The following is a 24,382-nucleotide window of genomic DNA, read 5'->3' as shown; positions in this document are numbered from 1 at the left end:
AGTTAGGATTTTTCATTGTCTCATAATGAACTGGACTCTGAAATTATTTATAATAATAGTAATGATAATAATAACCACAAAATTGATATATTTTAATAATTTAATGTACATTAAGAAATCTAGTGCAACCATTTTATTTTTATCACCAGGGAATGTTTGTAAACTTGTAGAATCCTTCTATGGAACGCCTCTGCTTATTGGTTTGATTTGCAAAAACAATATTGTGATTAATTCCAACCTCTGCTTCATTATGTCCCCAAATGTTTGACGGCTGAAAATGACATTAATTAATAAACATACAACCTTACTAAACATTATTATAAAAAACATGGACTGCACTGAGATGTCCAAAATTACGATGGAAATTCAAAATAAGAAGGAATCAGATTTTTACAAGGTATGGGAGAAATGGTATCAATGGCTAACAACAAAAAAATAAGAAATTTTTCATCCCCTCTCACGCTCTAATTGAAAACAGTAAATAACAGAATATGACCAAATATCGATTACAAATCATCTGAATTTAAATATAGACTCTTGCAACATAATTCTTTAACTACTTTGATATACAGTACTAAACTATCGACAATGTTACAGGAAGAAGACCTACTCACTTAATTTTACATTTGATGTACAGTACTATCTTTTACCATATACATCCACTACCCCTCTAGACTATAAAGTCGTACATCACGAAAATGTCTGCCACTGCAGACATCCCCTTTCCTTTTTCCTATCCCACCTCTTCTAATTTTTTTTTCTTTTCTCTTTTCTCTTCCTTTTCCTGGTGTTTCTCTTTTTTCTCATGATTCTAACTTTTGATTATACATTGTACATATTTGACTTTCGTTTTCTGTAATGTATAAATATATATAATTGCTGTTATACAGATATAGATTATTTTATGTATAATATAATATTCTTTTTCATTATGTACCCCCTTCCTTTCCCTTTTTTCCCATTCCCCTTCCCTATCCCATTTTTAAAATTGTTTAAAATTCAATAAACTATTTTTTAAAATGTAAAAAAAATAATAAATAAATATACTGTACATGTCACTGCAAAACATCACCAATTACAGAGCAGGATCAACTATTATGGTTCTGTCAGAAAATATAGGTGACATTCCAAACCATTGTGATCATATTTAATACTTAATCCATTCTACCTGGTTCATAGTCACAATATCTGAAAATTTTGAAATTGTGTCTTAACTGAGATATTTCTCATACTCCTTTAAATGTTTACTGTATTTAGATATTAAACCTGAGCTATACTGAAATGCATCCATTTAACAGATGCGGTTAAGGGAGACCTTTGAAACCCAGGCCTTTGCAAGTGCATTAAGGATCCATTAGCTGTTTTTGCAGCGTAGGGCTTTTCCCGCTTCCATTAAGGTTTCCCCCCCCCCCTTTGCCTCCAAACACTGGCAACTGAAAGAGAGATCAGATCAATAAAATTATTTCTCTTACATAATTGCAAAAGGTTTTTTTAAAAACTTTATTTTCCTTTTCTTCCACCTCCTTCTCCACACACACCCCTTCTTCCTTCTCTTGTCATTCTGCCTTGCCTTCTGTTTTGCTTTTTTAATGAATTTATTTATTTCTGGGGCTCATGTCCCTCTTTCAGTTTCTTTTTTCAACTCTGGTCTTCCTTCTGACCAAGTTCAATTTTTATTCTTCTCTGCTATTTCTCATCTTCTTCCTTGTCTGGCTAAGTGCTCTGGCACTAATAATCACAGGCCTACTTCAAGGCACACTGCCAATGATGAGACAGCAATCACAGAATCTTAATCTCTAGAGAGGAGATCTTTTGCTTTCTATCCACTAGGCCTCTGCAAAACTAAAGAAACCATTCACCAGCATATAGAACAGGCTAGTCTTCCCCATCAGTTATCAGCTTCCCCAGGTACCTCATGGCTTTACTGATCTTTGGCCACATTCTGTATTTATGATAATATGTTATATTCTTCTTAGGCACATTTCCAAAATAATACATTAAACCCATTAAAAGAAATAAAACCATCTGATCGCAGGCTGCTCCTTTCCATATATCAGCTTGATCTGTGTGTGTTTTTTAATGGCTGCTTCAAATACAGAATATAACATCCAATGGATTTGCCTCCCCACCATCACCCACGCCCCCTTTCTGACCTGATTCTGAAAATCTGAAATGAATCCTGCCCAAAATAAACACATAGAGAAATTGCTGAATGGAACCTTTTTGTAATTAACAATTGTGGTTTAATTAACCAGTGCTTTCCTCTGGGCTTCTATATTAGAACAACTTTCTCAGGTTTCATAATTAATAAAATAGTGTTTGCAGTGAAAGCATTTTTGAATCTCTTCACAAGCACAATCCTTCACATTGATTGCAGCTTGTAGACTGGCCTCATTGATCAAGGCATAGCCAGGAAGCAACTACTAGGCTCATATCTACTATTCAGTGCTGTTGGAAAATGCCCCCCCTTCCCTCCCTCCCTGCTGCCTTCTAAAAAGCCTCATGGTAGAGTCCTAGTATAGCTTCACAGCTCCATGTCAAACAGATTCGGCAAATGTCTTTTTATCCCTGAACCTTCATGTCAACAAAAATGTTTTCTCATCAATTTTGACTGGTTAGGTCACCGTTAAAATTACAAAAATTTGCCGGTGGGGTGGAGGGAATATAAAACTGCTAACAATCTTATCAGCCCACAAGAATTCCCCTCCAAAGTAAATAGAAACATAGAAGATTGATGGCAGGTCCATCTAGTCTGCCTTTATACTATTTCCTGTAATTTATCTTAGGATGGATATATCTTTATCCCAGGCATGTTTAAATTCAGTTACTGTGGATTTACCAACCACGTCTGCCGGAAATTTGTTCCAAGCATCTACTACTCTTTCATAGTTAAATAGTTAAATATTCAAAGTCTTCATTTTGTTACCCTAAAGATGTAATTATTTCCTTGAATATTATGTTAGCTTAATGAAGAAGTGATGGGGATTTTTGTTGTTGTTGATTCACTCCTTGTTTTTCTCTTTTTTTTCCAGTACTTCCTTATGAAAGAGAATAACTAGTAATTAAAATGTGCAGGATGACAAGATGGAGCAGCCAGTGCTTGTACCACCAGGTCCAGACAGCTTTCACTACTTCACTAGAGAGTCTCTTGCAGCTATCGAACAACGCATTGCTGCAGAAAAAGCCAAGCAGTCCAAACAAGACCACAAAGACAATGACGAAAATGGGCCAAAACCAAGTAGTGACTTGGAGGCTGGCAAATCACTGCCATTTATTTATGGTGACATCCCTCCTGGAATGGTCGCTACTCCCTTGGAAGACCTGGATCCATTTTACGTTACTACAAAAGTGAGTGTTTCACATTATTATTGGTGTTGCCTCTTTCTCTCCTATTGGGTATCTGCTTTGATCGTCATCATTTCAGGTTTTCTGATATCAATATACAATATACAGTTTGCGCAAGGTTCCCTTTGAGAGCTCTGCAACTGGTGATATACGTCTGTATTTTGGAATATGTAGAATTGTTATACTGCATAAACTCTTATTTATTCTGTATAGGAAAGTGATCCTAGCAAAACAGTGAAAATGTATATTTCAAAGATGACTAAGAAAGTTCCCCAGCAAACTTAAAAGAAAGATCACAATGTGTGAGTAACGTTAGAAGATGAGTCTAAAAATTATAATTTGTTTTATCGTAGATCATTTATAAGTGAAGTTGATCCTTTCTGCAAGATAACTATTGTGCTGTTCTGAGATTGGCATAGAAAGTTGCTAGGAGGTGGTGGATAAGCTATGGCCATTTGGGAAATTCCAAGAGGTTCTGCTCTTCAGATAAATAGATACAAAATCCTGTTGTTACATAATCTTGGACTGCTGGTAATAATGGTTAGAGTGGTTGGTGCCCACTCTAACCACTCTAGAGTGATGGCACAGTGGTTAGAATGCAGTACTGCAGGGCTAACTCACTGCTCTCTCCAGAAGTTTGATTCCGAGTAGCTCAAGATTGATTCAGCCTTTAATCTTTCCGAGGTGGGTAAAATGAGGACCTAGATTGTTGTGGGAACTGCAAACCGCTTAGAGAGGGCTGTAAAGCTCAATGAAGTTGTATAAAGCTATGAACTATTGCTATTAGATTGGATTGTTGTTCCTGTACGAGCTTACCTGCTGTGTTGCAGCCTACCTCCCCAAGCTCATTGGCTGGTCTGGTGGTGCAGACTTATAGTCTAGGGCAGTGATGACGAACCCTTTTTGGCTCGGGTGCCAAAAGGTTGTGCATGCGTGCAGGTGCCCATATCTGTAATGCAATGCCCTCCCCACACACATGCCCACAATCCCCGTGCTGTCCCCCCCTTCCGTGCCTCACTGAAGCTGTAGAGCTGCCCTACTACTTACGTTCAGATAATTGCAACTAGGCCTCTCACATCTCAGTCGATTTCTTCTGCAGCCTGCAAGGCTTGCTGGAGGCCTCTGTAGCCTATAACAGAGCTCCGGATCGATCTGGAGCTCTGTTATCAGGCCTAAAGGCCTTTCCTGAAGGTTCGCCATCACTGGTACTTCAACTTGGTTTCCCTGGGATTGGAGCTTTGGAATTCATGGTCACCATCATATACATGCAACTGACTTAGGTCATTGAAGGCCTAAAATGTGCTGATGATTATTTCCAGATTGTGTGTGTGTGTGTGTGTGTGTGTGTGTGTGTGTGTGTGTGTGTGTGTGTGAGAGAGAGAGAGAGAGAGAGAGAGAGAGAGAGAGAGAGAGAGCAATAGTAATATGATATTAAGGAGATCAACACACTCACACACCCATCATTGTCAGAACATTCTGATTGATTCCTATATTTGATTGGTTTATCATAGACCCTACTGGATTTCAGGGGAGTTAGGTGGGAGGGTTGAAGTCCAGTGAATAGTCCGACTGAAGCCTTAGTTGCTGCTTGGAATGAGAGGATCTGCTAGGGCTTTGGATTAGAGCTCTCTCCTTTCGAGGATCCTAGAGCCCCCATCCCACCCCTTTGTATTACTGAGGAGCTGAGAAAGATGAAGTATGAAAATAAGGGGTGAACCCATCCAAGCATGAGTTGGAGCTACTATTCACTACACCTACCTTATGGTACTAAGGGTTGCAAGACATCAACATTTTCCCGCCCTTATTGAATTGCAGATAGTTGCCCATCATTCCTCTTTAGTTGGAATTGGAATTGGAATCTTGTTGGAATTGATCCTGTTTAGTTTAGTTAATTGAAGTTTTTCTTTAGACCAGTATGAGGATGTATGAAGCTTCTATCGTATAAGGTCATATAAGGATGCATGAAGCTTCTGTCATATAAGATTTAGTCCAGGTTGGACTTCTGCCTTGAGGCAGGTCCTGAGGCCGGTTATCTGGGATGAATTTGAGCTTGTTAATCCTGATAGTCAAAGTCATGGTATTTGGAATTGTTACCATGGCCACTTATGCACTGAATCCATGTTCCTCCTGATTAGCTAAAGCTTCTGGGTAAACAATCCTTGAGAGTGAGTGTGGTCCAGCCTTTTACTTAATGAGGGAACATCTTATCCTCTTGTCAAGATGCTAGACCCAACCATTTTAGATAACTTTTGATCTATCTGGATTATCTGGAATGGTCTCTTTCTGGAGTAGGATGGGGAGAAGTGCATCCATCCTTACTCTTCTCTCTCAGCAGAGTTTGATATCGATCACGGTATCTGTCTGGACTGACTTCAGGAAATAAGAATGAGGGGCACCATTATATTCAATTCAATTCAATTTATTAGATTTGTATGCCGCCCCTCTCTGAGGGGCTAGTTCACATATGCTAGTTCTCCTCTTTCCTTCAGGAGCAATTCAATTTATATTTACGGAGGATGAAAGCTCTTTCTACAGTTTCTTCTCTGTGGGATAACGTAGGACTTGATGTGCTTCTCCTGTTTAAGCTCTGCGTGAAACCACAGCATCTACAGATCAACCACAGCATGTTCCAGATCAACCAAGTGATATGGTGTAGGTTCTGTCTCGGCGTCTGGAGGATGTGTAGGATCTGTCTCAATGTCTGGAGATCTGATGCAACAGTGGTTAGAATGCAGTACAGATAGTCCTTGGCTTACAACAGTTCATTTAGTGACCATTCAAAGTTATGACAACACTGAAAAAAGTAACAGATGAACCATTTTTTTAGACTTACCACCACTGCAGCATCCCCATGGTCATGTGATCAGAATTCAGATGCTGGCCAATTGGCTCATACTTACAACGGTTGCAGTGTTCCAGAGTCATGTGATCACCTTTTGCAAACTTCTGACAAGCCAAGTCAATGGAGAAGCTGAATTTACTTAACTACTAATTTTAACAACTACTTTGATTCACTTAACAACTGCTTGCCCTGGCACACGCTATAGCCAGAGGTTAGATTGGCCCCACCTCTGTTGGTCTTTTACAAAGTGCTGGATCTCTATATATGCTCCAAAGTCCAGAGCACAGAGGTTGAAAGGTTAGATTGCCTGTGAGTTGTGTTTGTTGATTATTGAGTTTATTTTCAATTATCGTTGTAGGTTTTAATTCTCTTGCTATTATTTTCTTGTTTTTTATATATTAGCTGCCCAGAGTTGCATTTTCAAGATTGAAACAGGGGTGGGTTCCTCCTGGTTCTGATCAGTTTGCCCGAACCGGTAGTGACCCACTGGTGAAGTCACAATGATGTCACCAACCCACTTCAGTCGGGGCTGGTTTTGGTTTTTTTTTGAGTTTTTAATATTTTTTAGATTTTTTTTTTCTTTTGAGCATGCGCAGAAGCCAAGTTTCCAGCACTGTGTATGTGGTCGTCATCTTGTTTTCAGCTTTAAAAAAAATATTGTTGTTGTTTTGTTGTTGATGATGATGATTTTTAAAATATTTTTTACATTTTTCTTTTGAGAATGCACAGAAATTGAGTTTCCAGCAATATGCATATGGTTGCCATTTTGTTTTGGGCTTTATAAAAAATTATTATTATTTGGGATTTTCTGGCACTGTGCATGCATACCCACAAGGCACAGAAGGATGCAAACTGGTAGTGAGGTAAGTTAGAACCCACCCATGGATTGAAAGTCATGTAAATCAATTATGTAAATAAATAAAGTCATCTTAGCTGTTCACACTATCAAGTGGCTTTCGAGAAGCTGAACCAACTGCATATTCCTTCAGAGCCTATTAAAGAGAAAGCTGCAGAAACAGTTTTATAACACTTTAAACCACTGATGGGATTGCCTACGTCCAGAGATTTTTTATCCTAACTAAACCCTGCTGCTACACTTTCAAGCCATCCTTTTTCACCCTCCCATGTCTTCATAATGACAGTGAAAACCAGCATTGCCACTTCCTCCTTATAGTGTCTGATCAGGGGCAATGCTTTAGTTACTCAGTGCCACATCATAATACCTTACAAAGGAAGAAAAAGGAAATGGGAACTTATTGGTTGATTGTTTTGGGACTTCCAATCAAAAGGAGAGCCCATTGGCTCATGGAGAGGAAAAAGAGGATATTTGATTAAGTAAATAAATATTTGCTGAGCAACACAATAATGGTGGTGAGGATAGTCAAGAGCCATGAGGAAAGGGATATATTTTTACTGGAAGCTCATCTCGTCTAGAATTTTCTAATATTGACGCTAGTGGCATTTATACAAGTGTCAATTATTTGGAGCTCAGTTTGGATTAAAAGTGGACTGTTTAGCTGGGTTTATGTAACTGCTTTAGATGCAATGTGCAGCAGTGTCACCTCACATTGAATCATTTCTTAACTTTGCCCATATTCTTAAAGTACATCTGAGTTTAGATCATTTCTTGATACGAATTTTCACTTGACCCACCTGTCCCTATTTAATTCTATATATTGCTCCTAATGCAGATCATATAATACTTTCAGTCCAATTGTGTTGTATGATTCTACTGGCCACTTAGTTAAATTATTTCCCAATAACAGTTATTCTCTATGAAGGACATGTCTTTCATATGCTTTGGTTCTCAGTTTTGGAAGTTTTCCTTGAGCTTATTGTTTAGACACAAATTTTTAGCACCAGAGATCCATGGATTAGTAGTTTACAGAAAACAGACTACCGCCGTCATTCTGGCAAGAGAGAAGTTCCCCGAGTGTGGGCTCCAGCATAAGTCTGAAAGCTCAAAAGACTAAACCTCTGGTCCTGGTGACCAATCCAGATGGGCTATGCCCCATGGATTTTTGATACGGCATTATTTTAATATAATTCTTCATAAGATAGGAAGTGTTGACTACACTAGAGGTTGCTGCTTTTTTACATTTTGAGTAATGCAGCCAGGAAAATCTTTAAAAAGTAAAATCTTCACATTAAATCAATTCTTAAAATGGTGAAGCTATTTATATAAAAGTGAAGTTTATGTAGTTGTTTATATTTATATTCCTCTAAGAGCATAATAGCTGTGAAACATAAATTTAAAATATACAAAAATGCTTTATCCAGATACAACTTACTTTCCACAAGGACCAAAGAAAAGCAAGAGACTGCTAAAATTAAACAAAGAACAATTGATAATCAATGCAAGAAGCTTAAATGTCTGTCTAAAGAAAATAGGTTTTGTGTGCTGACAGAAGGCCATCAAAGAAGGAACTAGAGAAGTTGACTCAAAAGTGAATTTGGTACTTTGTATGGGAATCAATTTAAAAATAACCCTACAATCTTGTTAGTTTAATGCCTGCATTGGGCAAAGTAATAGATTAACATGCAGACATTACCCTTATAAAGAACCAATATAATTTATCTAGAGTTATAAGGTCAGTAACTCTACTCCAGTGGAATGACTAGTTGGTAAATAAAAAAGAATACTTTACATTTTAATTGAAGTGAATTGATAATAATGATATTGTTGTGGATAAAATGAATAAATGTGAGCAAGATGTTATTGCAATCCAGTGAATTTGCAACTAGTTGAACGACCACTTAAATGGTTCTTGTAAAAGTTTTGCATTGACCTGAAAAGAAAGATTAAGTAGTGGCCTTGTGCTATTCAATATTTTTGAAATGATTCCGAGGATGAGATGGAAGAGAATGCTGATTTGAAAATCTAGGGGGAATACTAAACATTAATTCAAAGTAAACTTGGCAAGCTTAAACAAATTAGATTGAACTGAATGATATTCAACTATGAGAAATAAGGTCTTATATATGGGTGAGAAAACACAAATGTATAAATTTAGAATTGCGAAGACTTTGTTTTGTGGCAGTACAGAAAAGGAGGATTTTAGAATGCTAGTGAATAGAGTGCAGGGTTGGGTTCTAACATACCTCACTGTCGGCTTGCTTCCTCCCATGCCATGTGGGCAAAAAAATAAAAAAATCCACCAACATCCCCGAAAACAAGATGGCAACACATGTGCAGAGCCAGAAACTCAGCTTCTGCGCATGTGCAGAAGAAAAAAACATGGGGGGATATTCAAAAGATAAAAAAAAAATTTTAAAGAAAATTTTAAAAAAAGCATGGCGGCATCCATGGACCAACACTGACAGAACCGGTTCTGTGATGTCATCATGACATCACCAGCGGGTTGCTACCGGTTCAGGTGAAGCTGTCAGAACTGGGAGGAACCCACCTCTGATAGAGTGTGAACATGGGCTAAAAATGATAATGGGTTTGCTTGACTGAAGCATTACATCCAAATCATGGCATATCACAGTTAGGGAAGCTAGAGAGAGTTCAAGAAAACTACTGAGATGAGAAAAAAATGTGAATATTAAAACTTGAGAAAAGGTTAAAAGTTGTAGTGGAAGACTTTGTGGGAGAGAGAACAGCAGTAAGAGGCAATAACCTATTCTTTGTTGAAAGTTAGGCCAGGACAATGGATTGGAATTAAATGAGTGAAGATTGAATCAGAATATTTCTGACAGTAATTGCTTTTAAGCAATGGTTTACCTAGAACAGTGATGGGGAACCTATGGCACAGGTGGAACGCGGAGCCATATCTGCTGGCACATGAGCCATTGCCTTAGCTCAGCTCCAAAGTTCCTCTGTGTTATGGCCAGCTGATTTTTTGCTTGCACAAAGGCTCTGGGAGGGTGTTTTTACCCTTTCCTGGCTCCAAAGAGGCCTTTGGAGCCTGGGAAGGGTAAAATACGAGTCTACTGGGCCCACCAGATGTTGGGAAACAGACCGTTTCCGGCCTCCAGAGGGCCTCCGGGGGGCGGAGGAAGCTGTTTCTGCCCTCCCCTGGCATTGAATAATGGGTGTGGGCACTCGTGCATGTACGGCAACGTGCACGCACCCTCTTTCGGCACCCGAGGAGAAAAGGTTCACCATCACTGACCTAGAACTTTTCAAATGGAAGCAGCAAGGTTTGGACTAGTCTAATAATAGTAACTAATAAGATTCCCTTCTAACTCACATACCCATTGACCCATTGCTACCAGAAAGAGGGTGGAAATGGAGAAATGGAGCTGTGCATGCAGCTCCAGGGGACCAGCGTGCGTATCAGAGCGAGATTTGGCTTCTGTGCATGCGCAGGAGACAAAATCTTGCGAGAAGACACATGCGCGAGAGAGATTTAGGCGATTTCTGCTTCTGTGCATGCTCGGAAGCAAAAAAAATCGCTGAAATCTTACGTGCCCATACATCTTCTCACGAAATCTGTTTCCTATGTATGCATAGAAGCCAAATCTCACTCCGGTGTGTGTACACACACGCCCGCCAGTCACCCAGAGCTGCACACACATCAGCACCGGTAGCAGCGGTAAGTTGGAACCCCCGCCTGCCTTTGACATTATGTTTCCATGCCATGGCAAATGCTATATTGTTCATACAGTAAATAATAAGCATTTTTACTGCAAAGGTTGATTCAGGGTTGTTTGGATTTTCCTTCTTGGAAAAAAGCAAACACAGAAAAATGAATATAACATTGCATATGCTTAAATTGCTTTCACTGTTTCTTTTTTCTTCCAGACTTTTATAGTATTGAATAGAGGGAAGGCAATTTTCCGATTCAGTGCCACTCCTGCCCTATACATTTTAACTCCTTTCAACCCTCTTAGAAAAGTAGCTATTAAGATTTTGGTACATTCATATCCTTTTCAAGTGGTTGTTAACAAATAGTTTTCTCAAGGTAGCAATTTATAACTATAACTTGTTATTTCGTTCCTTATTTCTATATGATTTGTGAAGATGAAAAGAGAGTTGTGCCAAACTATTTAACTGTAAAATGAAAATCTGAAGTTCCCGGAAGTGCTTGGCCAAATCACCACAAAATACTCAAATAAGCAAATGGTTTCAAGAGTCAGGTACATTCTGTGAATGAGCACTGGTTGTTCCCACCGTGAAAAGATATGCCTACTTTCACTTGTCTTTATGCAGTTGCCTTGTATGAAGTATTGGCCTGCAGTGTGAAATCGTTTTCAAAATTGGATGTTTTCTTATGCCAGGATCTTATGCAAATCTTGGTATTCTGTTTAAACTCCCAATTCTTTGATGGACTTCAAGCACAGTCAACAGTGTTTGAAAAGTTGTCAGTATTTTGCATTACTACAGTCCTTTAAAAAGTCCTTCTACAGGTTTACTCTGTAGTAAGTTTAATGGAGTCCAAAGATTCCTAGGTAAATGATTACAGAATCACAATCTAAATTATCTAAATATTTTTATTAGATTGCATCAAACAATTGTCATATATACAAGTAGTCCTCAACTTACAATAGTTTGTTTAGCTATCGTACAAAGTTACAACAGCACTGAAAAAGGTGACCTATGGCCATTTTTCACACTTACAACCATTGCAGATTGGTCACATGGTCAAAATTTAAATGTTTGGTTAACTAGTTTATATTTATGACTGATGTTTGTATGTATGTTTTATATTGGGTCTTAAACTTTGTATTTGTTTTTATTGTACGCTATTTTGGGATTTTTAAAATCTGTATTATCTTATTGTTGTGCACCGTCCTGAGTCTTTCAGGGGAGGGGCAGCTTATAAATTTGAAATAAAATAAAATAAAATAAATGACGGTTCAAGTGTCCTGGAGTAATGTGATCACCTTTTACAACCTTCTTTTAAGCAAAGTCAAAGGGGAAGCCAGATTCACTTAACATCCTAGTTGCTAACTTAACAACTGCAATGATTCCCTTAACTGCAGCAATAATGGTTGTAAAATGGGGCAAAACTCACTTAACAAATGTCTCATTTAGCAACAGAAATCTTGGGTTCTGTGGTCATAAGTCGAGGACTACCTTTATATGTTGTACTTTTTCACTAAATATAGTAATATAAAGTCAGAGAACAAGTCATTTCTGGGGATTTTTTTCTAGAAACTGGATGTTAGATATATTTACAGGATGGCTGTTTGGGAAAAAAAGCTGATAAAATACTGAACACAAAATTTCAATAGTCTAGTTCTTTGCATATAAAAATAAATAAGAAATTCCAAAATTGTCTGTATAATATATTTAATTTTATATTTTTTAATATTTGAGTGGTATGAATGATACTAGCCAGAAACAGATAGTTTGCAGGTTTGTTGGGCATACACAGAGCCTAGTATTAACATTTATTATGTAGCTGATAAAAATAATAGATTATCATTAGGCAAAAAGTACTATATAGAACTGAGTGCAAAGAACATACTTTTGTTGCATTATAAAATGTACTGAGGGCTCATATATATGTCCTGCTTGCTCCAGGGCAAAACTATTTATTGAAGATGTGTGAAACCAACCTTGTCCACTACAAGGGCACCCTCTGCCCATCTTTGAAATTAAAATTTTCACCTTTCTGCTGGCATGCGCAGTGGGATGACATGTCTCTCTAACACTTGATTTCATTTCATTGTAGATGATGAAACTAGAATACGTGGGCATTCAGAATTCTGCTAGACTTGTCTTCAGAAATACTTGGTTGTATACCCATGCAATGCATCTCCAACTTGTTATTCAGTCAGTTTGGAAATTGGTTAAATCCTTTATCCCAGGTCCCTCACCACACACCATCACTTCTGTGCCTACTCAAGCCTGTCCCAATAAGGATCTGTCTATGATCAGATAGTCAATAACTGACCATAACTGGCACCAAAGGAAGATTTCTGTATTTTCTATATTGTTCCTTATGTGAAAACATAATCCTATTTGTGTTTTGTTGCTAAGGCAAAACAGGGCTTGGAAATACAATTAGGACTTCTTTCACACTGGATATTAGCATTTCAGTGGAAATCCAAAATTGTTGGTACTACCATTAAACCAGGATATTGCAGTATAATAAGTAAATTATTATGTTTTAATATTAATTTTATTAGTAATTACATTTTGGCGTAAACCAGAAACCTCTTTTTCTTTTCTGGAGGACAGATGCATTCCTCCTTAGTTGTAAATGTTAGTTAAGTACCGTATTCAGATGCTGAGACTGCGAATAATGCATAAGAGTAAGTATGTATGTGTCATAGCTCTTCCATCAAAATGCATTGCTATTAAAATCATTTGTTGGAAATTAATTGATCATGTGCCATCAGTGCGATGTTGACTCTTGCAGCAACATACAGTAGATAAAACTTGTCCAGGATGATCTGTCCTCAATCTGGTCATCCAAAGTTTCTAATGATACACCAATTGTTGATGTAATTAAATCCATCTCTACCTTGCTGGTGGACATCCTCTTCCTTTCTTCTAATCTTTTTAGTATTATGAGCTTCTCAAAAGAGCTTTCCATAACATGTCCAATGAATGGTTATAATTTGAGCTTAATCATTTGTGCCTGGAATGAGCACTCTGGATGATTTGTTCTCTGACCCATTTGTTTAGTTTCTTGGCTATCCATGTATTCTCGGGAATCTTCTCCAGCATCAAATTTCAAAGGCATCAATACTCTACTTCTCTTTTTATCCTACTTCTTCAAAGTCCAACTTTTAATTCTGTAAAATGCTACAGGGAATAATACCACTTGCACAATTCTGATCCTTGTAGGTACAGACATGGCACAACATAGACTATTTTTTTCCCAAGGCCTTCATCATGTTTCTGCACAAACTGTAGCATATTTCTTGAATGTTGATTCCTTTATGGTGGATAGATAGATGAGATAATGTGGGATTCCCATTTTCCTAAGCATATTCCACAGCTTGACACTATCAACACAGTAGAAGGTCTTTCTGCAATCAGTGAAGCACATACTGGCTTCTTTCTGGGATTCTTTGAGGTTTCCCAATTATCCAGTAGGTGTCCGCAATAAATGTATCTTGTTCCTCAGTCTTTTTAAAAAATCAGCTTGAATATCTGGCAAACCCCCCCCCCCCCCCTTTCATTTTGTGACTCTGATCTGTGTTTGGAAGATATTATTTTCTTGGAAATTTGAAGTAACAGATATTATACAAATATTTGCCTTGTTTCTTTGGTATTTATATGTTATATAGAATGACAGTGACCTCTTCCATCTGTTGGCTCTTGTGTTGTCCTCTAGATCTGCTGGCAGAACTCTGTAAAAGTTTACATTCAATTCATTTTGGAAAGCATTATTATATACTTTTATAAATTATGATGTTTTAGTTGTTTAGTTATTAGATTCTTTATTCCACCTGTAACAGTTTGTTTATACCTTTTGCCCATTTCTAAAAGTAAAATCAAAACAATATTCAGAGGTTTGTTGTGGAATAAAATGGAACTTTCTTTCATCTCATTTGCTTTTATTTTACTTATATATACGATCTGGTCATAGCCCTTTGGAAATTTATATACACTGTCCCTTAATTGTAACTATATTATGAGACATATGTATTTAATTAAAACAGAACAATTTATTAAGACATATTTATTTATTTATTTATTTATCGTTGCAAAAAAACCCCATTACTCTATGTTCCTTAATAATATGACTCACATTATTCAGCATGCTCATTATGTGCACTATTTTGACCAACTGCGTATTTATGACCTTAAGTAACCCCCCTGATTGGACAAAGAATGTAGAGTAAGTGCAATATTATTCTTAACTGCATGTTTGAATGTGTTTTTGTGGCATGTAGAAAACCTAATAGAATAAGCTCATATGATGCTCATATACAATGCACATGTACCCTGTTTTCCCCAAAATAAGACAACACCTTATATTAGTTTTTGCTCCCAAAGATGTGCTACATCTTATTTTCAGGGGATGTCTTATTTTTTTTTCAATGAAGAAGAATTCACATTTATTGCTGAACAAAAAAAATGAACATTTATTATAGACAGTAGTTGTCATCACAAACCAGCATAACCAGACAAACTGTGAATCCTATCAAGAATTTCTTACTACTACTGTACCATTATTTCCATGTAAAACAATTATACTTTCTTCAAATATATGTTATATATGTTCTGTTCAGGAATGCTGTGAAACAAAAAAATCTCCTACGTCTTACTTTTGGGGTTTGCCTTAGATTAGGCAATTCTACTAAACCTCTCCTGTCTTACTTTTGGGGGTGACTTGTTTTCGGGGAAACAGGGTAGCTGTGATCTAGTGAACTTTAATAAGTGAAAATCTGCATGCGTCCAACTGATTGATCACTTTGCATTCCAAAAACTACCCTGTGACACTCTTCCCGCAACATAAGTCTTTACTGTCACAAAATGTTGTAGGGAAAGGCGTTCAGAAAATAGGCTAAGCTGATTGTTGGAGGATTAGCAATATTTTCATGTTCAAAAACAATACACTTGTGAGTGTCAGTGAAGAAAAAGCTACCGCCTTTACACCATGTAGCTTCTCATGTAAAGTTTGACTGGAGCCAAGCCTCTTCTTATACTGTTAAGTCTCTGCATGCAGAAAAATACAGCAAGGCTTTGTGTCTTACAGTTGCATGCAATTCACAGGACCATCTCCTGATAGCTTATACTATGGTTTCTTCCCACATATGTGTTGCTTGAATGTCTGGGAAGTAGAGAACAAAGCATGAGCTTTTTTTCTCTAGATCCAATAATATTGGAAGGAGTCTCCATATTACCCACAAAGAGGGGTGGGGCTTGTAAGATCTAGGATGGCAATTCTGACTTATCTGAATTTTTAAAAACCATTTGCATTAAGAATGAATATGTTGTTTTGTTCTTACCAGATATACATTCACAGGAATATATACCTTTGAATCCCTTATAAAAATAATTGCAAGGGGCTTTTGTATAGATGGTTTCACCTTTCTCCGAGATCCCTGGAACTGGCTTGATTTCACTGTCATTACGTTTGCGTAAGTTTTCCATTCCTTTTTCTCCCACCCTCTTTTGATTGACATATATTGATGTATGCACTCCCAACATGGTATATACAGCATAGAGGCTATTGTAATTAAATATGCTTTAATCTATCAAGGATCAAGATAATGTTATGACCAATATATCTTCAAAAGTGTTAATAAAGCCAACTATTGAACTAATTTATTTTTCGCTGGAGAAAATAAAACAATATATTCTTTTGTCATTGCTATTTGTAATTACAGTATATACAATAAATTAAGATTGCCTCATATGCTATTTTTTCCTTGCTTGCTTGATTGGAGAACAATAATAGTATTCTTTTGTTTGTGAAACCATATAAGTACATTCATGCAGCAAAGTAACTGGTACAGCAACTAGTAATGTAGAACACAGTACATCAATTGTGTAGCTGTCCGGGAATCTCTTTCAAAAACTGTATATTTCATTTAACGGGGGGAGGGGGGGGAATTCAAGCACCAAAGATTGTGAATTAAGTTTCTTGATGAAGAATGGTTGATTTCCACACACACACCACCTTCTCTTCCAAATGGCACACTCCCTTTCTTTTTCTTAAAATGTTCAAACCTCATATGGATTGAACTTAATTCTGATACATTCATACTGTAATGTCTGATCTAATATTGGAATGATGATGATGATGATGATGATGATGATGATGACAACGATGACTATCATCCTTACTCATGCAATTTTTAAATATCCAACATTGTGAACAATTTTGGAGAATATGGTAGCTTGTCCGTGTGTCATTTGTGTTGATCAACATAAAGCCATTTGTTTTTCTAATGGACCAATATAGTTTCTGTTGTTTTATATGAAGGACACGGATGTTTACACTGAGGTATATGTTGTCCTGCTATATAAACTGATCATTGTTAAAAGCTCTTAATGGAAGATGTTAATATTTATTTTCCCCCTAAAGTTACCAAGGGGTTTTGATGAAGCCCCCAAGTAAGTATCATGAAGTCTACCTCAATTCTGAATAACTGTGGTTTAATTCTACAGGTATGTAACAGAATTTGTAAACCTAGGCAATGTTTCAGCTCTTCGAACTTTCAGAGTATTGAGAGCTTTGAAAACTATTTCTGTAATCCCAGGTAAGATGTAAGTGGTGTAAGGTGTTAGGTCCCTTGTACGTGTCCAACTGTTCCTTTTTATCCTGTCATTGTGTTTGTGTGTGAACTCCCCTATTACAGATATGTGACAGAGTTTGTGGACCTGGGTAATGTCTCAGCGTTGAGAACATTCAGAGTTCTCCGAGCATTGAAAACAATATCAGTCATCCCAGGTGAGAGCTAGGTTAAACCCAGAGGCTGACTTTTTAGAACTCCATGGGAATTGAAAATACATTTTTTTCACCATAAGCCTCGTTGCTTGCTCATTCATTTAAAAAGAACCAAGAAGAAAAAAGCAGGAATCATGTGTTGAAAGATATTAATCTTGTGATCCTTTGCTTTTTTGCCATTTGCTTGTTCATTTTTGAAATCAGCCTTTGCGTTTAACACATTGTTGCATGACATGCTGCAGAACACGGCCTGTGTGATTTGCATCACAGAATGTCAAGCTTTGAGGTCAAGCTGTGACAAAGCATAACCATGTAATCTTGGTTTAGCCATCTGTTTTTTTACCTGCAAAATAGAAAACAATGTTTGTCCTTAGTACTATAATGGAACTCATGTCTGAATCGTTATTTGGCATCATGAAATATTTGAAATGAGTCAAATATAACAGAGTAAGATATGTAAGAGTGGAGAGAAAGAAAGGGTGTGCATAAGAGACCATTATTTTCCCATTTCATTTTCTTAATACCTTAATTTGATTCAAAGGAAGAATAAGGCATTATAAATATGATGGTTTGGGGCAAGAGAAGTTGGCAGTTAAAAAAAATAGCCATTAACCCATTCCAATCCATATGCCTAAACGTGTTTATGCTGGAGCAAGCTGCACTGATAGCCATATTCCTTATTTTGGTGTAACATGCTTAGGCTTAGTGTGATTGGAAAATTTCCTCTTTGAAGGAAAAAGCATGATAGCACACGCACTTGTTTTATCATTAAAACAAGTTATACTTTGTTTTAAAAAGCACAATACATTTTCATCAACAATTCCAAGGAGCATAAACTTCTGAGCCTCATCCTCACAAAATACATTGTCACAAGTGACGGAACCATTTAAAATGAACCACGAACCAACAGGGCCATTGATTTGAGCTTCTGCATGAGGGTTTCTTTAACATTACTGGGGTGGGGAGTGGGGGGGGTTGTCACCTTTTTGTTGTTATTTTTTTTAATCTGTCTTTTCAGTTGTTCTCAAGATGTTCTTCTGCTTCCAGGTCTGAAGACAATTGTGGGAGCTCTCATTCAGTCTGTGAAGAAACTGTCCGATGTGATGATTCTGACGGTGTTTTGTCTGAGTGTCTTTGCTCTCATAGGACTCCAGCTGTTCATGGGCAATTTGAGGCATAAATGTTTGTTTTGGAATCCACCAAATTCTACAGATTCTAATGATACTGATATATTTAATGCTACATTTGGAGAAAACAGTACATTGAACATGACTGAATTTGACTGGAAGGCATACATAGACGATGAAAGTAAGAATATACTTTTTCTGGGGGGGCGGGTTAATGGCATTCCTTGATATTGCACAATTAGGGTTCAGATTAACTGTCAGTGTTAAGACACAATGAGATGGAAGTTGCTATACTCTATCTGATAGAGTCTATCAAATTATAAAATGTTGTCCATGCCCATCCTCCCAGGCTCCTTGGCTTGATTTAGCCAAACTATGTTCTCTATTGCCTTAAATTTGCCCTTGTGAAAATTAGTAAGCGACGTCTCTTTAAACATTATATATCTTATTTTTGAAACACATGTCATTTCTCCCGTTATAAACATTTATGCTAGGTAGTCTACCATGCCACTTAAAATCATAATGAAAATACATATACAATAAAATAATTTAAATAGTGAACTCTCCAAATGAAGGACCACTACCTCCCTCTCCCTGGGTTTGATGAGGATGATTCATCCAGCTCAGGAAAATAACTTTAATTTCTTGGTTAGTTACCATTCCCTTTTTTCACCATAGAAATAATCTATTTCTAGGAGGCAATCAATATTTTGTAGACACTTCTTTGATTATGCGCCTACATCACAGGTGTTGTTGACTCTTAGAGACCAAATAGATAAATAAATTTTCTCTCTGACAATCCATCTTTACCTTGGTCTTTCAGATCTTCCCAAAGTGCACCTATCGCAATTGTAACTGAGTTTATCTACCTGCTTTCTGGTTGCCGTCTTCTATTTTATTTTGCCTTTCCCAGCATCACAGCCTTCTCCAGAGAGCTAGGTCTTCATATAATGTGTCAGAAGTAGGATAATTTGAGCCATTTGTAGTTTGAATAATGCTTCTGAGTTGATTTGTTCAATGATCCCTTTGATTTTTTTGGGTCTTCATGCTAGCTGCTACCTACATAAATGGGTTAGGAAGTTAAAGTTCTTTAATTAGAATTCATTATTTGATCCTTGCAGCTTTTCACCTGGGCTTTTTTTTGCCTCTAAATACTATGGTAGCATGAAAAATGTCTAATGAAGTTGGAAATAAGATTTAATAAAAAATAAAAAATAAAAATGGTGGGAGGAAATTGGCCTAGTATTTTATAAGTAGTTCTTCAAGGTTTCTCACAACTTGGAGTTAAGTACTTGGAGGTTCCTACTGGTACTAAGCTTAAGAAGTTGGGAATAGTCATTTTTTTCAGTTAGAAATCAAACTTATTTGCAAGTAAAGAACAGCTGCATCTTTCCAAATGGGTTTGCAACAGCTAAGAGGATCAGATCTGCAAAGTCTGAAAATTTTTCTTTTGCCTCTTAAGTATCACTGCATTTAATTCAACTTGTCTAGTTTCTGAGTGCTTTTGCTTCATTGGAGAATTGAGTTCAGGTATCCTTGGCTTTTTGCTACTATGAAATTAAGCTTGAATAGAATAGATGCAGATAAAACCGCCCGTAGGGCATAGCAATTTGAATGGTCCCTGTGAGTTAGTTTTATATCATACCCTCATTTTAAACATTCAAACTTATGTAATTTTTATTTCAGTTCATTAGTCAGTCTTTCTGCCCAGGCACCTGTTACAATTAGACATTGTTACTTAACTTCTGTTTGCATGGGAACTGCTAGTAGAATTACTGCAGGAATGAAGTATCATGGGGTAAATATATAGATTGGGTTAGGTTTGCTAAGTCTTTTTAATTTTTTTATTCACACAGGTAATTTTTATTTTTTGGAAGGATCAAATGATGCTTTGCTTTGTGGTAACAGTACTGATGCAGGGTAAGACCTATTATCAAACTTTTAAAATAGCTACAACAGGTTTTGGATATTGGCCTGTATATTATAACTGATTTAATGTATGTTCTGCTTTACACATTGGGACTAATTTGCTCAGATACAAATTTAACATTTACTAAGGCAAGCTCTGTCATTATTTAATTATGTAGAATTGGAAATAAATATTTGACTGATTGGTTATATGCCATCAAGTCATTTTCAGTTCCTAGCAACCACATAGATTTTCTCCATGAGTAAATAAATAATAAACAGATGAAAAAGAAGGTAGTAGTGTCATGAAAACTCCAGAGTTCCAGTCTGTTTCTGGAGAAGCTCATTTCCATGCAAAATTGCCTCAATAATGAGAAAGAGCAACAAGCATGTATAGGCAGAAAGATGCTTATTAAGTATTTGAATATGAATTTGCCTATCTTTATATTTTTAAGTAATTTATGAAATGAAAGCCAACTTATTTTTCCCTGAATTGGGAATGTAGATGGTCAGGAAAAAGAATTCATTGACCAAAAACTCTGCACAAATAATCAATTTGCAATAATAATACAATACATTATTTGAATTATTTGCAAAAAAAATATGGGTATTAAAACTGTAAACTGAAATGAATAGATATGATCTTGAAAAATAAATATTAAGGCAAACTTTTTAAAAAAAAAAAATCTACCAGACTAATATAGGAATGGCATTAAGTTGAATTCAGGACTGAAAATATGAGGAAACTGAAGGAAATAGAAATAGATACATTGATTGATGCAACAAAGAAACATAGAATGAAAGGTTCCAGCTTGTTCAGAGAATGGGCAGAATGGGACTGTTTGCTTCCTCCGCTTGGCGTGCCTGTTTCGTCCCCAGGCTTCTACCCCCAACTATTCGGACGCTGCCTTCTCTCCTAGACCCGTTCACCGAATGGGCTCAAAACCCCATTCATACTGGCCTTTTGGATGCACGGGACACTTTGCCACCAGCCAATCAGAGGAGCAAGAGTCCCACCCCCCTTTTTCATTCCTTCCTTTTCATTCCCCTCCACTCCTTTTTTAGTAGAAGGAGCGAGACGGGTAGCCTTCCTCTGTCTTTCTCTCCCCCCCCCCCAAGTGGTATGTGTGTGTGCAGGATGGAAAAAGAATGGAGTCTCTCTCTCTCCCCTGTGTGTTGATGTCTGTGTGTGTATATGTCGAGTGGCGGCAATGTGTGTATATATGAGGTGGCGGGATGGCGCGGGGAGAGGGATGGATGTTGTGTGCATAGGCTCGTTCTCTCGCTGACTGCTCTTCCCAATACTTGTGAAGATTGCAGCTGAAGAGTATATCCTGCCGCTTGTGTGTGTGTATGTGTGTGTGTGTGGTGTGCGCAGGATGGGAAGAGAAGGGTGAAGTCTCTCTCTTCCCCTGGGTGTGCAGTGTTCATATGTGTGTATGTGGGGTGGTGGAATGGCGCGGGGGAGGGGGTGGATGTTGTGTGTGTAAGCTCACTCTCGCTGCCAGGACTGGCTCGCTAGATCACATAGACACACACACCGCACACACGGCAGAAGAGAGAGACTTCACCTTCCTCTTCCCATCACACACACGCACACAAGCTGCAGGATATACTCTTCAGTTGCAATCTTCACGGGAGTCTCAGGAAGAGCAGCCAGCGAGAGAGCAAGCCTACATGTACAACATCCATCCCCTCCCCCTGCACCATTGCGCCACCCTACATATACACACATTGCGCACAGGGGAGAGAGAGAGTTAGGGAGGGAGGGAGGAAGGAATGAAGAAGGGGGTGGGATTCTTGCTCCGCTGATTGGCTGGCGGCAAAGTGTCCTGTGCATCCAAAGGGCCAGGGTAAGCGGGGTTTTGAGCCTGTTTGGTGAATGGGCCAAGGAGAAAAGGCAGCGCCTGAGTAGTTGGGGTGGAAGCCAGGGGATGAATCAGGCAAGGCAAGTGGAGGAGGCTAACAGTCATAGACCCAACAGAAAGGGAAACAAAGAAAGACAGGATAAGAATTGGAACTAGTTCTTCCCTTTATACTCTGCTCTAGGCAAGCATGAATTCTATACATGGTAGGTATTTCACTAGCATTAATGAATGCACGTATATTTATTTGTTTATTTCAGTCAATGTCCAGAAGGCTATTTTTGCATAAAAGCTGGGAGGAATCCAAACTACGGTTATACAAGTTTTGATACATTCAGCTGGGCCTTCTTGTCTCTCTTTCGACTGATGACTCAGGATTTCTGGGAAAATCTTTATCAGCTGGTGAGAGAGAGAATTATTTAGATAGCAATATCATAAGTATACCAGTTTCAAAAGAATGTTAAATGTGTGATTGAAGCACACATATATATATATTGTTTTAAAATGTCAACTTTTCCCCCAGACTCTACGTGCTGCTGGCAAAACGTACATGATCTTTTTTGTCCTGGTGATTTTCTTGGGTTCTTTCTACCTGATCAACTTGATCCTGGCTGTTGTTGCCATGGCTTATGAAGAGCAGAATCAAGCCACCATGGAAGAAGCTGAGCAGAAAGAGGCAGAGTTCCAGCAAATGCTGGAACAGCTGAAAAAACATCAAGAAACAGTTCAGGTATATTTTGGTAGGAAAAACCCATAACTGGCTTTAAATGTGTTGTGATTGGTTCACGGCCAGCTCCTCTGGTAAGAGATTTTTGAACTGGATGAGCCAGGTCCGTCTGAGCATCGTAGACCTGTGTGGCTATTGGAGGATTCAGACAGTGAGGGGGAAGGAGAGATGGAAGCTGAAGGTGCTGGTGAGATAGAGAAACAGAGAAAAAGAAATAGATCCAGAGTTTTCTCTAAACCAACATCTTGCTTCCTTGGAGAAACTCAGCCTTTGGACAATTGTCTTATGAAAGATTGTAGCTCTTGCAAAAAAGAGTGAGTACTTTTGCTTCAGCCCAGTTTGGAGACATTATTTACAAACCTAGGTGGGTTTTGGACATTTGTTATCGGCCTTGAAGATAACCCAGACTCTTTGGCAATAAACAGATATTCTTCTGTCGTAATTGCAGCTCTCTGCCAATTTGTCAGACAATATATTTTGGTGTTTCAGAAATTCCAGTCTGTGTGTTTAATATTGACTTCAATTACTGCTCAGCTGTCAGGCCAGGCAGAACAATAAAGAAGTTTATGGAGGAATATAGCAAGTTGATATAACCCTAACAGAGAACTGCTACTCTAGAGAGTCCTCAGAGAGGGGCAGCATATAAATCTAATAAATAAATAAATAAAATAAATTTTAAAAAATCCAATGAATGAATGAATGAATAAATGACATGGATGAGAAACATGATTTTCCAGATATTGTTGAACTTCAGCCACATTCCTCAGCCCAGCCAGCTGGACCAGTGCTGAGAATCTAATTGTCACTGTTGTATTTGTGAATGGTCCCTATCCAAAACAGTTACTAAATGATGATTATCTGTATACATTGTTACAAAATGTGGGCAAAAAAATAAAGAATATTTTACTTAGGGAGAATCCAGCTATGCAGTGGAGATTGGGACATTATGCATTTCACCTGCCTTAATCCAGCAATTTCTGCTCGGTTATAAAAGGATCAACTCTTTTTCTAGCCCCAGGAAAGAGAGGAGCTGGGATAAAATGAGACTGTTACATGATCCAAAACTCACCTTTCTCCCTCTGGATTTGTGGATTGAGAGTGTTCTCAGCCTCCTTAAGATGAGATATGTATTCTTTCTCTGTTTGCAGTTTGTGCAAGTTGCAGATACAGCAGTATTTTTCCCTGAAAGCAAGTTGTCTTTGTTTTAATAAAACTTTTGTTACCTAAGTGTCCATTGGGATTGTAATAGTGCAGCTGGTTTG

The 24,382-nt window shown here is 37.7% G+C and overlaps 1 protein-coding gene across 1 annotated transcript in view; it reads left to right on the top strand.

Moving 5' to 3' along the window:
• The window catches only part of LOC139156275 (sodium channel protein type 1 subunit alpha), a 149,073-nt gene that overhangs the window by 78,369 nt on the left and 46,322 nt on the right, over window positions 1–24,382 (top strand). Inside the window, exons 2-10 of the mRNA XM_070731700.1 lie at window positions 3,033–3,348; window positions 10,938–11,056; window positions 14,845–14,934; window positions 16,052–16,180; window positions 17,214–17,305; window positions 18,541–18,801; window positions 20,477–20,540; window positions 22,654–22,795; window positions 22,917–23,123. Coding sequence (XP_070587801.1) covers window positions 3,085–3,348; window positions 10,938–11,056; window positions 14,845–14,934; window positions 16,052–16,180; window positions 17,214–17,305; window positions 18,541–18,801; window positions 20,477–20,540; window positions 22,654–22,795; window positions 22,917–23,123 — 1,368 coding nt within the window. The 5' untranslated portion in view covers window positions 3,033–3,084. The remainder of the gene's footprint in view (window positions 1–3,032; window positions 3,349–10,937; window positions 11,057–14,844; window positions 14,935–16,051; window positions 16,181–17,213; window positions 17,306–18,540; window positions 18,802–20,476; window positions 20,541–22,653; window positions 22,796–22,916; window positions 23,124–24,382) is intronic.

The sequence above is a fragment of the Erythrolamprus reginae genome, chromosome 1 (genome assembly GCF_031021105.1).
Source record: "Erythrolamprus reginae isolate rEryReg1 chromosome 1, rEryReg1.hap1, whole genome shotgun sequence".
NCBI lineage: Eukaryota > Metazoa > Chordata > Lepidosauria > Squamata > Dipsadidae > Erythrolamprus > Erythrolamprus reginae.
Note: the sequence above shows the minus strand (reverse complement) of the source record. Positions and strands in the feature narration are given on the sequence as shown.